This window comes from Rhipicephalus microplus, chromosome 5 (genome assembly GCF_043290135.1).
Source record: "Rhipicephalus microplus isolate Deutch F79 chromosome 5, USDA_Rmic, whole genome shotgun sequence".
Lineage (NCBI taxonomy): Eukaryota > Metazoa > Arthropoda > Arachnida > Ixodida > Ixodidae > Rhipicephalus > Rhipicephalus microplus.
The window spans coordinates 181976573-181991860 of NC_134704.1; the positions used below are offsets into that span (position 1 = coordinate 181976573).

Below are 15288 nucleotides of genomic sequence, written 5' to 3' on the forward strand. Positions count from 1 at the left end.
AAGAAAATGCTTGTTTTGTACGTACTGAATAAGTTGAAGATGTTAATCATAGCCTACCAGTTTTTGGTTAGGAACTTTACCAAAGTTATCGACTATTTCGAGGGTGTCGGCCGTCGACAACTTCACGGGGTCTTGATATATATAAAATATCTATATTACTTCCTTCTTCACAAAATATTGCTCGAAAGCATTTGGGAGAGTATCAAGTATTTGGGAGAATTTGATTTTCAAAACAAAGCCGGTGTTAATACGGGAGCTTTCATTGACCTCTTGTGCTTGTGCCTGACATCCACGTTTGTTGAGTGGAACCAGCGTGTTTTTTTTTTTGCAGAGGAAACAGGTTTCGATCGGCTTGTGTATCGCGCCTCTGCTAAGTGATATATTTCTGGCAAAAGCTAATAGGACGCTTAACAAGATGTTGTCTGGCACGCATGTTGCAAGAATATTCTTGATGACTTTCTTGTTATCTTGTCATATTAATGCATGACACTCTTTTTAGTGGGCTTTATCAAGTGCTCAGAATTCTGTTTGACTCGACTGTAATGAAAACCAGGAGATAATGAAGCCAAGGAAGCTATTAGTACTGTGTATTATAATAATCGTGATATAGATGAGAGTTTTGTAGCTAAAAAGGAATGTTTTACACGTTGCAGAGAACAACAAAGCACCAGTTGGTGACAAAGTGGACTCTGAGTGCATGCGCCAGCTCGAGCTGATGATTGCACGCCAGAAGAGTCTCTCAGCATCCTTTACCTCCCAGCTGGAAAGTATGCTGACCACTCCCACCGATGTCGCCATGCCTGAGCAGGGTTAGTAGGCTATATATTTCACCATATTCTCGTAAAAATGTAGAATTTCGCCGATAGCCTGAATCATCAGACCATTGAGGGAAAACAGTGCAGAAAGGGGACAGGGAAGAAATGATCACATAACTCAAGCGCTGACAAACAACTGCGTGTAAGTTTATTACACCGGAAAATATAGCTGAAAACGAAAACAAGACGAAAACGATCACGTGCATATATAAAGGTGAAAAGCAAGAAGAATCTGCCACGAGTTGAACTGTCTGTTGTCAGCTCAATTTCGAACGGCATCAAAATTTCTTGGGCATTTTTTGGCTCTCATTCGTAGTGCAGTGCACTGCAACGCAGAGCGGTAGTTCCCATCGATTTATGTAATGGCTGGAGGGTACAAAGTTTCCCGACTGCATGGTGTTGCAGTGGTGGGAAACTTGCGCCAACTCGAAATTAGTGTGCCATACGGAAACTTCCTGCTTTAATGCTCCAGAAGGTTCTTTTTTGTCTATTTTGTGTCATTGCTGCACCACAAGGTAGTTTTGGAACTGAAAGTAATGTCAATGCGCATCGTGAGCGGAGATTAGGTGATGGTCACCATCTTGGAAACTTGCACTGCTGTAAAAAGCATGGGACAATGTCAATGCGCATCGTGAGCGGAGATTAGGTGATGGTCACCATCTTGGAAACTTGCACTGCTGCAAAAAGCATGAAATCGGCCAATGAATTATTCGGACTTACGTACTATATCAGTGGGGCCTTTTCTGGTAACTATTGACAAAGAAAGAAGATGATGTGGCAACTACCGAAAAGCGCGCCATTATGACTGACTTATCATCGACAAAAAGCCTACATGTGTGGTGTAGCGTCGCTTTAAGACTAGTGCATGTTTTTGCAAAAACGCCAAATGCTGCCGCCTCAATCATTGTGCGGGGCTGTGTTCAACGTGCGCCGCTTTACAGAAACGACAGCAGCTCGCTGTTGCGGAGTTGGGCGTTGTCGGACTGTCGCTTTATGAAGGGTACACACTTTCATGTGGCGACAACCCAAATGCGCCTCTGTTCACTGCCAGCACCGCTAAACCATCGCTTGCTGGAAGCTCACGTTATCGCGTTAACGTTTCAGGCTTCTCGCCGCATCTGTGCACGGTCCTAAGCAGAGTGGAAGCAAGCGGCTCAACACGGTGTGTACGCCGCCTATGCGAAGCGCTGCCCGCAACTAGCCAGTAGACGGTCGGCTTCCTGCGACCGCACTGCATCACAAAAAAAGCTGCGTAAATTCTCGCTAAGTCGCAGATCACAGTGTGCATTTAATGTAGACAGGCGGTTATGCCTGTATCGTCGCTATGTCAGTCAGTGCGTTGGCTGCGTATTCCGGGCTCCATAGTAGCGTCGAAATGCTCTTCAGTGTCCCCATTGCGTGTTATTGTACAGTCGTACAAGAATGCCAATCATTTCTGAACATTGGTGAAAAGAAAGAAATGAATTCGTGTTAGACAATTTAGGCAATATTTTCTGTGGTACTGTACTCATTCCTTCTTTGGCTGTCACGGCGCACGTAAAGAAATGCAAATTGCAACTTGGTCATAGGCGTGTGCACGGGCATGTTAGGGAGGGGGGGCACTGCAACGAACTGTCACCCCTACCCCTTGAAGGGAAACCATGTGCACGCTTGTGTGATTCATGGTTTATGCATACTGTGCGTTTAGTGTGCACTTAGCTCCGTTCCTGGCAGGTTCTCGGCATGTAAGTACATATACTGCCACCCACACATAGTGGGTCGACTGCAAGAGCGGCTCTACCATCCGGAGAAAAGAAAGAAGATTGCGTGCCTCTTCTCGGCTCGAGAGCCAGCCACGACTGACGCATCGTCCTAGAGCTAGCTACCCGGTCGTTCAATAAATCCCCCAGTACTTGTGACTCATCGTGACAAACTGGTGGAAGGTGCTGGGTAGTCTCACGGATGCTGCAGACCCCCCCAGGAAGCCGTAATACGAGTCCAGTGCCAGTCAATACTCCCGTGCATCGCCCTAGTCACCGAATCGGGGATTGCCTCTGGAAGTCTACGATCCTGCCCCCACAACGCCGACAAACATGACCAGTGCTTCGGTGGAAACCTCGCCAACCGGCACGGGAAGCACGACGTCGCACCGCTATACGTTATAAAGCCCACGGGCACCGACGACGTTCCATGGTACGGAGCGCGAAGACGTTGAGGACTGGTTGGCGGACTTCGAGCGCGTAGCCAACTTGAATCAGTGGGACGACGCGGCGAAACTGGGTCGTGTCTACTTCTATCTCGAAGACGGGGCTTGCACGTGGTATCAAAATCGAGAGGAGCAGCTCACGACGAGGCCCAAATTCTCTCGTAGACTTCTGCAGACATATGCCAGCGCTGACCGCCAAGAAAGAGCTGAACGAGCTCTTCTTGCCCGCGTCCAGTCTTCATACGAAATGTAGGTTGAAGACATGACGCGCCTATTCTGACGGGCCGATTTAAGAATGACGGAAGACAAGAAGTTGCGTCATTTCATGCACGGTGTCAAGGACCAGCTTCTTGCCGGCCCTGAGCGAAGCTCTCCGAAGATGGCCACGGAGTTCTTGTCCGAAGCCATGCCAATGGAAAAAACGCTGCAGCAGCGATACGACCAATAAGATAGGCGAGTCTGTGACATGTCCACTGCTGACATTTTCGCCGCCGCTGGGACCAGCAATGACTCCTTACGTGAACTCATCCGTAATATCGTACGTGAAAAGTTGCGAAAGGCTGGTGTAACACCTCATCCTACGGTTAGCTCTATTGCAACTGTGATCAAGGATGAGCTGCACCAGGCGCTCCGGGACACCTTGCCTCCTGATACAGCTGCGTCAGCTCCTGCTGAATACCACCGTAAGACAACCTACGCGGAAGCCTTGAAACGCCCTGCTGCATCGCCGCCATTGTTCGTTCATCCTGTCCCTGCAGTTTCACTCGAGTCAGCGCAGCACATACCATACTACGAAGGCCCGTACACGCCACCGCCCCTGCCCTTTGTCCGTGGTGCTTCTGTTGCCCATCGTTCGGTGCAACCGGTCCAGTACATCGACGATCGGCACTCGTCTCCTTGGAAGTCTGATGTCTGGCGCACACCCGATCACCGACCTCTGTGCTTTCACTGCGGAGAAGCTGATCACTTGTACCGCCAGTGTCCTTATCGCCGTCTTGGGCTTCGCGGCTTCTCTGCGTACTCGCCGCCACCCCGTTACGGTCAGAGACCACGCGACATCCAAAACTACCTCTCCCAGCAGTATGCACCACCGTCTGCCGGGCCCCTGTCGCGCTCGCCATCACCGAGGCGATTTTCATCAACGCCCCAGCGGTATTCTACCCCACGATCTCCCAGCCCCCGCCGGGAAAACTAGCCGAAGCGACCTCTGGGGGCCGGGTCGCTGAACGTTGAAGCGCTGAAAACCTCCTATTGACGCAGAACCGTACAGAAACTGGTCCGACATCACCTGCTGCTGCAAAGGATAGCCGGCTTTCACTCGACATAGCAGTAACAATTGATGGTTGTGTAGTTAATGCGTTATTGGACACCAGCGCAGACTATTCTATACTGAGCGGGAAACTGACAACGCAACTGAAGAAAGTAATCACGCCGTGGCATAACTCGCAGATTCGGACAGCTGGTGGCCATGTCGTTACTCCATTGGGCGCCTGCACAACTAGAGTACAGATTCAAGGGTACACATTCGTAGCAAGCTGCCTTGTTCTACGTGAATGCTCCCGTGACGTCATTCTGGGAGTTGATTTTCTACAGGGAAATGGAGCTATCATTGATCTGCAAGAGCGCCGCATCACGTTCTCAGCCCAGCGAGCAATCAACGTGCAGGATGACGGAATGCGTGTCGACATACTCCGTATTTCTGAACAGAGCGTGACGCTTCCTCCCCGAGCCAGTGTTCTAGTCGACGTAACATGCTGTGGTTTGAGCGATGGCGATGTGGTGGCCAAGACAAATTTAGAACACCTCCTGCAGCAAGGCATACGTGTAGCGAGAAGTGTAATACACGTTCGCAACGGCCGATCTGAATTGCTCGTTACCAACTTTAGCAACGAGCATCGACACCTTTTCCGTGGCACTTCGATAGCGTTTGCCCACGAAGTAGCAAACGTAACCAACTGTCTCACATCAGAAATGGTGGATAACGCAGACACATCAATGAGCAACATTGACATCAATCCTGATCTGTCCAACGATAACCAGACTGTGCTGCGAACGCTCTTGTTCGAGTACAGGTCTTGCTTCGCAAGTTGCTCAAAGATCCGCCAGACGTCCATCACTCAACACAGGATCATCACGTACGAGGACGCACGCCCAATACACCAGCACCCCTACCGCGTGTCGGCTAAAGAACTTGAAGCGATACGTACGCAAGTTCGCGAGATGCTTGACGATAGCGTTATCGAACCATCCAACAGCCCGTGGTCATCTCCAGTCGTGCTTGTTAAAAAGAAGGATGGGTCGCTACGCTTCTGCGTCGATTACCGAAAGCTTAACAACGTGACCAAAAAGGATGTGTACCCGCTACCGCGTATCGACGATTCGCTGGATAGACTTCGTCGTGCCCATTATTTCACTTCTTTCGATCTAAAAAGCGGGTACTGGCAAATCGAGGTAGATCAGCGAGACCGCGAAAAGACAGCCTTCGTGACTCCAGACGGCCTATACCAATTTCGAGTACTCCCTTTCGGCTTGTGTTCAGCGCCGGCAACTTTACAGCGAATGATGGACACTGTCCTCATAGGGCTCAAGTGGCAGACTTGTCTTGTCTACCTTGATGATGTGGTGGTCTTTTCTGCCACGTTTGAGCAGCACCTTCAGCGCCTGCGCAGCGTGCTGGAGGCTTTCCGATCGGCGGACCTCACTCTAGAGCCACAGAAGTGCCGCTTCGGCTATGAAGAACTAAAATTTCTTGGACATGTAGTTAGCGCCGAAGGAGTCCGGCCCGATCCAGACAAGCTTGCCGCTGTTGCCGAATTACCAGCTCCTGTCGATAAGAAAGCCGTCCGGCGCTTCCTTGGTTTGTGCGCCTACTATCGCCGGTTCATTCATGGCTTTTCACAGATAGCAGAACCTCTGACTCGTCTCACAAGGGACGACACGCCGTTTGTCAGGGAAAACGAGCAACAAGCAGCTTTTGATGAACTGCGACAGTGCATGCAATCAGCACCCGTTCTTGCTCATTTCGACGATGATGCTGACACGGAGGTCCATACTGACGCTAGTAACGTTGCGCTTGGTGCAGTGCTCGTTCAGCGTCAAGAGGACATCAAAAGGGTGATAGCCTACACCAGCCGCTCTCTATCTCGTGCCGAGACGAATTATTCCACTACGGAGAAAGATTGCCTCGCAGTCGTGTGGACAATCACCAAGTTCCGCCCGTACCTTTATGGTCGTCCCTTCAAGGTAGTGACGGACCACCATGCCCTCTGCTGGTTGGCAAGCCTGCGCGACCCTTCAGGACGACTAGCACGGTGGAGCTTGCGGCTGCAGGAATTTGACGTCACCATCGTCCATAAGTCCGGCCGTAAGCATGAAGACGCTGACACACTGTCACCCGCACCCCTTCATGTCTTCAGTCAGAAAGCAGAGGAAGACGAAGGCTTCCTGGGCGCCATTAGCTCATCAGACTTGAGTAAACGGCAGCGGGATGACGCAGAGATTCGTCCGATCATCGATCAATTAGAGGGCCAGGGCACAATCATACCACGTCATTCATCCCGCTTGTTGCAGTCGTTCTGCCTTCGAGATGGTGTGCTGTACAAGAAGAACGCTTGTTCGAACAACCGTGCCTACCTCCTGGTGGTTCCTCGAGACATGCGAGACGACATCCTTTTCGCTTGCCATGACGAACCCACATCCGGTCATCTGGGCTACTCACGGACACTTGCCAGAGTGAGCGAGAGGTACTATTGGCCAGGACTTTCGGCAAGCGTCAAGAAGTACGTCAAGAGCTGTCGGGAATGTCAGCGCCGAAAGCAACCCTCTGTTAAGCCAGCTGGTTTGCTTCAGCCCATTGAAGTACCTTGCACGCCATTCGACCAAGTCGGCATGGACATTCTCGGGCCATTTCCCCTGTCTGCGGACAGCAACAAATGTGTGATCGTCGCGGCCGACTATTTGACACGCTACGCTGAGACGCAGGCGATCCCACGAGCCACGGCTTCTGAGGTAGCACAACTTTTCATCCGCCACATCGTGTTACGACACGGTGCTCCTTCCAGTATACTAACGGACAGAGGGACGGCATTCACGGCGCAGCTTATGGACGAGGTTTTCAAACTAAGCAACACCAGACACCGAAAGACAACTGCGTACCACCCGCAAACCAACGGACTTACCGAGCGACTGAATAAGACCATCGCAGACATGATCTCAATGTACATCGACGTACAGCACAAAACATGGGACCGGATCTTACCTTACGTGACCTTCACATATAATACCGCCGTGCAAGAGACCACGCGATTCACGCCATTTCGGCTTCTCTACGGCCGCGAAGTGCAGACCATGCTGGACTCTATGCTACCGTGTCAAGACGAAGACGAGTTGGCAACTGACGCCAATGAATTCGCAGAGCGTGTTGAGGAAACCCGGCAGCTCGCGTGACTACACATAGGCCAGCAACAAAAGGCAGACGCACGGCGCTTCAACATCCGCCACAGTGAAGTATTTTACAACCCCGGAGACAGAGTTTGGGTGTGGACGCCCGTCCGCCGCCGTGGCCTTAGTGAAAAGTTACTTGCCGGTACTTTGGCCTATATAAAGTGTTACGTCGCGTCAGTGACGTGAACTACGAAGTGGTTCCGGACTCAACATCGCAGGCACGGAGTAGGACACGACCGAGGTCGGATGTCGTTCATGTGTTGCGCATGAAACCATTTGTTGCGCGTTGTTCATAACGTTTTTCTTGCCGTACACTGTTCTTTGTGTTATTTATTTATTTTTGTGAACTTGCTTCTTCGTTCACTGATTTTTCCTATATTGGCACGCTCGTTAATTTCTACTTTTACTTTATCCGAATTTCCAATTTCTTTTTTTACCACGTGTCTATGTCATAACATCGTGGTGGTGCTACGTACTTTTCTTTCCCCCTTTTGGGATTTTTTTTCTTTTCGAAAGGGGGGATAATGCTACCCACACGTAGTGGGTCGACTGCAAGAGCGGCTCTACCATCTGGAGGAAAGAAAGAAGATTGCGTGCCTCTTCTCGGCTCGAGAGCCAGCCACGACTGACGCATCGTCCTAGAGCTAGCTACCCGGTCGTTCAATAAATCCCCCAGTACTTGTGACTCATCGTGACAATATATACTGTAACGAGCTTTGAATGTGTCTGTGTTTATCTGTGTGTGGGTGTGTGCACACATTGCGATGAACTTCATGCTGCAGCTAGCTTGTTGGTGCAATATTTTCTACTATCTTATGCCTCTGCTTTTGTACGTAATCCTGCTGTTATTTATTCTTTTTGCTTGTCTTGTCACCTTGCTGCTTTTTTAAAATGAATATGTAAGCTGAGGGAAGAATAAACTGAATTAAAACTAAATTTTCTTTCTCTGGGTGTGTCATAGAAAGTCCGTGCATGCTCCAAACACAGATGTACACATCACAAAATTCAGAAGTTCCTTCGATTTTGAATTAAACAATTAAATGAGAGTCAACTGCACAGGCCGATCAGCTTGCTTTCCTTCGTATACAAACCATTTGAAAAGGTAATTACTAAAAGAATTAAGACTTTACTCAACCAAAGGATCAAGCAAGATTTCGTACAGGCTGCTCAACAATCTACGACATTCATACTATTAGATGACATATAAATTCTCAGATTACACCCAACCACTATATATAGTGTCCATAGATTACGAGAAGCAGTAGAGATATCAGCATTCATGTAGACACTGTGGAATCAGGGCTTCGACAAAGCATATATGAACTTCCTGGAAGAACTCTCTAGCGGATAAACTGCCACCATTGTGCTCCATAGAGAAAGCGACTGAATGCCAGTAAAGAAAGGTGCAAGACAAAGAGATACAAACTCCCTAATGCTATACACTGCGTGCTTGCAGGAGATTTTCAGAGGTATAGAATGGGAAGAGTTAGGGTTGTGGGTTATCGGAGAGTACCTCAGTAACCTGTGCTTCGCTGATGAGTGACACTGCATGGCTGATTAACTGAGGGGACGAAATGCAATTAATTTAGTGCAATGCACTAAATTAGACTAGGAGAACCGAAAGACAGGTTCTAAAATAAGCTGCAGAAAACGAAAGTAACGTACAACACCCTCGGAAGGGAATGGCGCTTTGAGATAGGTAATAATACACTTGTCGTACAAAAGTTTGTCTACTTTGGACAGGTAATAACCACGGAGCCGAACCACGAAATTCAGGTAACCAGAAAAATAAGAATGGCATGGAGCACATTTGGCAGGCATTCTCAAATATTGAATGGTGATATCCATTATCACTCAAAACGAAGGTATACAACAGCTGCATCTTACCCATATTTACCTACTGAGCAGAAACATCAAGGATTACTACCAGGGTTCAACTTAAGGAAAGACGCGGCACTGGGAACGGTCAATTTGGTCAAAATTTTGGAATTTTGGACTAATTTTTTTTCGTTATTCTCGGACGTTCTTCTACCTCGTGGTGAAATATTATAACGAAATATGCAATACTAATCGAGAAAACAGCACTTTTTTTGTGTGTTATCATCGAAAACCGTGAGAAAATCGGGCTTCGGAAACTGCCGCCGCGCCGATAATTCCGCGGCTCTCGCACGGCGGAGCGCCGCCATCTTGGTGTCATTGTGAAGAGGAGAAATCAGAGCTGAAGATAGCCGCAGCGCCGTATTTCTCCAATGAAAAATGAAACCAGCAAAAGCGAGTGAAGAAAAGAGCAAAAGTGGCATCGCGATTGGCTGCAATAGTCACGTAGCGGCACATGGTGCACTCCTGTTGATTGTATAAGTTTTGAATGGCTTTCGCACACATTTGCGCGGGAGTGAGCTGCACATTTTATCTTCTTATCTTGATCGTCGCAATCAGGTGTGTGTGTTCTGCGAAGAGCCCCAAAGAAGCAAAGTACCGAACGGCCCACGCGTACGGGAAACGGCCAAAGCCATGAAATAAAAGGAGAAAGCTGGACACAGAAGCGAATGCCGCTGACCTCACCGAGCAGGAAACGCCGGAGCACGTGGGAGATCAGGAAAGCTCGCCCGTGTGTGACAGTGACAGTGCGTCCATATGCGCTGGTTACGACCTGACCGCGGGCGGGGCTGATGGCGTATACGGTGTTTGCGACGCGTCCCGAGTCGACGGGTCCGTGTGCAGTGTTGATGTGTCCACGTGCCGAGATGACGAGCCCGCGTGCGGCTTTGACGCCCACAAGCAGTGGAGACTGCGCTTTTGCGAGCAACGGCAACGTGACATTGGCGACCTCAGATGTTCGTGCATCGAGTATTAAACAGTGGATTTTGCTCCAACTCTCACTGCTGAAGAGATTGCGCGACAAGAAGAAACGCGAGCGGACGCTTTGAATGCGTTATCTGATACCCCGGCCACGAAGAGGAAATTTCAACTAATGAACGATGGCGAGAGTGACGATAATGTCGTCCCCGAGGCATCCTTTTTTATTGTAAACAAAGTGATTATGGACAAGCTGCTGTCCAAATTTCACTGTCGTAACTGTGGGAGGGCCCCAGTTTGTTTTGAAACTGGACTATGCTTTGGGCTCGCAACAAAAATGGCAGTGATATGCAACCACTGTGGGATAATAAGAAATGAGTGGTTATTACAGATTGTGGGTTGAGGAACGCGAACGTTTATTTACGCCAGGCCACACTCCGCCGGCGAACACCAACTGAGAACATGCGTATCAAAAACAACTCAGGACCACTTCAACGCCGCCAGGTGGAGCGGCCACACATCACATGTTCGTAGCTGTCTTTCCTGTTGCCGTCAAACCTAGCGGCCACAGTCACACTACACAACACCCCTCCCCTCCAAGTTTGAACTCAGCAGTCAGCCAGGGCCAGTACGTAGTCTCTTAGATGGTGCGGGGTTCCCCGAGCACGCTGCGAGCGATGAAGGCACAGTGGTGGCACTAAAGGCTCGCCATTTGCCTCCACTGGGACAGTCAGTGGAACGGTTCCGCCCTCCTGTGGGGGCACACTGCTAACCACAGGAGTCGGCTGCTCCCCAGGTGCGTCTGGCTCCACAGGGGCCGAACTCGAGCCTTCAGGGGCCACCGGGACAGAACTCGAGCCTTCAGGGGTAGACGTCGACATCGGTCGTCTTTCAGGCTGCGGTCTTTCCAATTCTGCACCCGCCGTTTGAATAGGCCCGACCGTCCGGCGACGTAGTTGGTCCACATGCCTGCGCAGTACTCGACCATCAGGGGCCGTTACCTCATAAGATATTGGTCCGGTTGCACGGGAGATCACTGCTGGAATCCACAGAGGCCCCTGAGCATAGTTACGTGCGAAGACAGGGTCTTCAGGCTGAAACGTGCGTGGTTTGGACGGGGAATCTGCCAACCGTGTGGACTTCTCTGGGGCCCGATCAGGGTGCAGGCGGTCCAACATCGTTGACAACTTGCGGCCCATCAGGAGCTCGGCCGGGGATCGCCCCGTAGTCGTGTGTGAGGTTATATGCTGCTGCAGTGTGAAATCTGCCAGGCGCCGTGCCCAGTTCCCCTGGATGATGCGAGATAGGCCTTCCTTGGTAGTGCGTACCATCCTTTCTGCCTGGCCATTCGTAGATGGGTGGAATGGTGCCGAAGTTACCTGGCGGATCAGATTGCTGTCCAGGAACTCTCGAAACTCTGTGGACTTAAACTGAGCTCCGTTGTCTGAGACAATGGTGTCTGGGAGACCATGCGTGGCAAACAGTTTCCGTAATGCACTGATTACTGTCTGTGACGTCATAGAGGATGTTGGGATGACCTCCAGCCACTTTGAATACGAATCCACGACGATTAAGAAGGTCTGCCCTTGAAAGGGACCGGCAAAATTCATATGGAGGCGGGACCATGGGTTCCGAGACGCCTCCCAAGGGTGGACGGGCGCTCGAGGCATCTCTGGCCGCGTCTCCTGACAAGAGGAGCAGCATCGGACCCATTCTTCGATGGCAGCATCCATGCCTGGCCACCACACATAGCTGCGGGCAAGTGCCTTCATTCGGATAATACCAGGGTGCCCAGAATGCAGTGCTTCCAGCACCCGAAACCGCAGCTTTTGTGGAATCACCACACGGTCACTCCAGAGTAGGCAACCCTTGTGGGCAGTCAGTTCGTGCTGCCTTGATGTGAAGGCAGAAAACTCTAGGCCCATGCTGCCCCTTGGCCACCCCTTCCAGACCCAGTTAAGAACACGTGAAAGGGTGCGATCTTTGGCAGAGTGGGTGGCAATGTCCGCTGCATGGAGGGATGGTTCTGGCAGCGCATCCAGGAGCATGACAACCTCTGCGGGAGAGGGGTCATCGTGGCACTGGTGCTGTAAGGGCAGTCTGCTGAGGCCGTCCGCATGGCCCAAGTGCCTCCCAGCCCGGTGGAGCAGCGTATGTTGGTATCCATTCAGGAAGATAGACCAGCGCAGCATCCGCGGAGACAGCATCTGTGGTGTCTGGCGGTCAGACGTGAACAACCCGAGCAGCGGCTTGTGGTCCGTCTGGATCTGAAAAGGCCGGCCAAACAGGTAGTCGTGAAACTTTTTGACGCCTGCAACCAAGGCAAGTGCCTCCTTATCGATCTCTGCATAGTTTCGCTCTGCACTCGACAGGGTCCTTGAATAAAAGGCGACCGGTGCTTCTGTGCCGCCGGGCAATCGGTGGCTCAACACAGCTCCTATTCCGTATGGGGACGCATCACAGGCAAGGATGAGAGGTTGCTTCTCATCATAATGCGTCAAGACTTGATTGGATGCCAAGAGTTCTTTCACGCTTTCAAACGCTCTTTGTTGTGTTTGGCCCCACACAAAGGTGGCCTTCTTGTCCAAAAGTCAGTGTAGTGGTTCCGCAACAGTGGCCTTGTGTGGCAAGAACGCATGATAGAAGTTCACCAGTCCCAGGAATGCCTGGAGTTCGGTCTTGTTTGACGGGCGAGGTGCACCAAGAATGGCCTGTGTTTTTTCTGGGGTCGGATGGATGCCCTCGGCGTCTATTCGAAACCCCAAGAACTCGACTTGGGCGACACCCAGCTGGCACTTCTCTCTTTTTACCTTCAGCCCAGCATCCTGGAAACGGCGAAGGACCTCGCGAAGGCGAGAGAGCAATTCTTGACCTGACGCCCCTGCAATTAGCACATCATCAAAATATGGAATTACACCTGGTATTCCACGTAGGAGGGTTTCCATTAGATTTTGAAAGATGCCAGGTGCGACACTGACACCAAACTGCAATCGGCGTACGCTGAACGCCCCACGATGCGTTACGATGGTCTGTGCTGCTGCAGACTCATCGGTGACAGGCAGCTGCTGGTAAGCCTGGGCCAAGTCGAGCTTTGCAAAAATGGTTGCGCCTGAGAGAGAAGCCAATACGTGGCTGACCACCGGCACCGGATAAGCATGCTGCTGGAGGGCCTTGTTAATGGTACACTTGTAGTCTGCACAGATGCGGATGTCTCCATTTCTCTTCAATGGTGTGACAATAGGGGTTTCCCACTCCGCGCAGTCCACTGGCTCCAGAACACCCTGCTGTAGCAGCTTGTCAAGCTCGGCATCGATCTTTTTGCGCAGTGCAAAGGGCACCCTCCTTGCCTTTAGGCGGACTGGCACCACCTCCGGGTTCAAGGCCAACTTCACAGGTGGTCCCTTGTAGCACCCCAGTCCCCCGTCAAAGACAACAGCAAACTCCTCAAACAGCTTGTCAAATGCCGTGGCCAGTTCGTCCATGCGATGCACTCCTGCACTCCGGTGACCTTAATTCCTAATGCTGGAAACCAGTCTAGTCCAAGGAGGCTTTGACGCTGCCCTTTGACAATGACAAGTTTCAGTGGGCCAGCAAAACCCCTGAATTTTACTGTAACTGTGGCCATCCCTTGCACTGCTATGCAGTTTCCCTGATAGTCCTTCATAACGACGTCGAGTTGCTTCAACTTCGGGATGCGCCCATTCGGGAAGATTTGCCTGGCCGTAGCCTCGGAGATGAGCGAAAACGTGGATCCCGAGTCCACCTCCATCTCGCATTCCACACCTTCGATTTCGACAGCAACGTGAATCTTCTTTGTCCCGGGCTGGGGCACATCGTGGATGGCGGTCTCCGTGAGGTTGTCGCAGTACGAGGTACTCGCACGCGGAGTGGTCCGCGAATTGTCCGTCCTGCCGTTTGTCTCAAAATTTGCACGGCGGTCCCGCTTCCGTTGAGACCGGCAGACCTTGGCTATGTGCCCTGTTTTTCCGCAACCTCGGCATTGGGCATCACGGAAACGACACAACCGGCGCTCGTGCGGCCCCCCACAACCGGCACAAGATCCGCCCCCCAGTCCTGCGTCCCTGCGTTGACTGGTGTCTGCACGTAACTGACGAACACATTCCTCGAGGCCGTCCTGGTCCTCTCCACAGTCGGCGACCGTTCCCTGGTGCACTGGCTCGGTACGCGGCGCGGTTGCGTTTAGTCGCGACTGGCTGGCCTCACGGTCGATGGCCTCAGCGGCGGTAGCTTCCTCGACGGCGCAGGCGAGCGACACTTCTTTTTTCGCCAAAATGCGCCGTTTAGCTTTATCGTTCCTCAGGCCAAAAACGAAACGGTCTCGGAGTGCCTTATCAAGGTCAACGAAGTTGCAGTGCTGTGCAGTCGTTCGCAGAGCCGCGAGGTATGCAGCGACGAACTCACCGGTTGCTTGCTCTCTGCGATGGAACTCGTATCGCCGCGCCAATTCCGGTGGTTTCGGCGAAAGATGATTTCGAAGGGCAGCGATGATGTCCTCGTACGGCGTATCTTTCAGCTGGTCCGGCGCGACGAGGGCCTTGGCCAACTAGAACGTCGCGGCCCCGCAACGACTGAGAAACGTCGACCTTTTCTTTCCAGCGTCCGTAATGCCCTGCGCCTCCAGGAAGAATTCGAACCGCTGAGCATAGTCTTCCCACTCGTCCGGCTGTGACAAGTTGAATTGCTCGAGGAAGCCATTGCTGGAGGCCTCCCGTTGTCCGGGGTTCCGCCCGTCCTCCATTGCCGCGCAGGTTGCACGCCGATCTATCCCATCCTCGTCGCCAGTATTACAGATTGTGGGTTGAGGAACACGAACGTTTATTTACGCCAGGCTACACTCCGCCGGCAAACACCAACTGAGAACATGCGTATCAAAAACAACTCAGGACCACTTCAACGCCGCCAGGTGGAGCGGCCACACATCACATGTTCGTAGCTGTCTTTCCTGTTGCCGCCAAACCTAGCGGCCACAGTCACACTACACAACAGTGGTCATCCCCAAGATGTGCTGGTCCCCAGGAGATCAATCCA

General features: G+C 51.5%; 1 protein-coding gene across 4 annotated transcripts in view; it reads left to right on the forward strand.

The window, feature by feature from the left end:
- The window catches only part of xmas (RRM_XMAS2 and SAC3_GANP domain-containing protein xmas), a 417359-nt gene that overhangs the window by 398686 nt on the left and 3385 nt on the right, over positions 1 to 15288 (forward strand). For all 4 annotated transcript variants that reach the window (XM_075896259.1, XM_075896258.1, XM_075896260.1 and 1 more), the window contains one exon: positions 654 to 809. In XM_075896259.1, coding sequence (XP_075752374.1) covers positions 654 to 809 — 156 coding nt within the window. The remainder of the gene's footprint in view (positions 1 to 653; positions 810 to 15288) is intronic.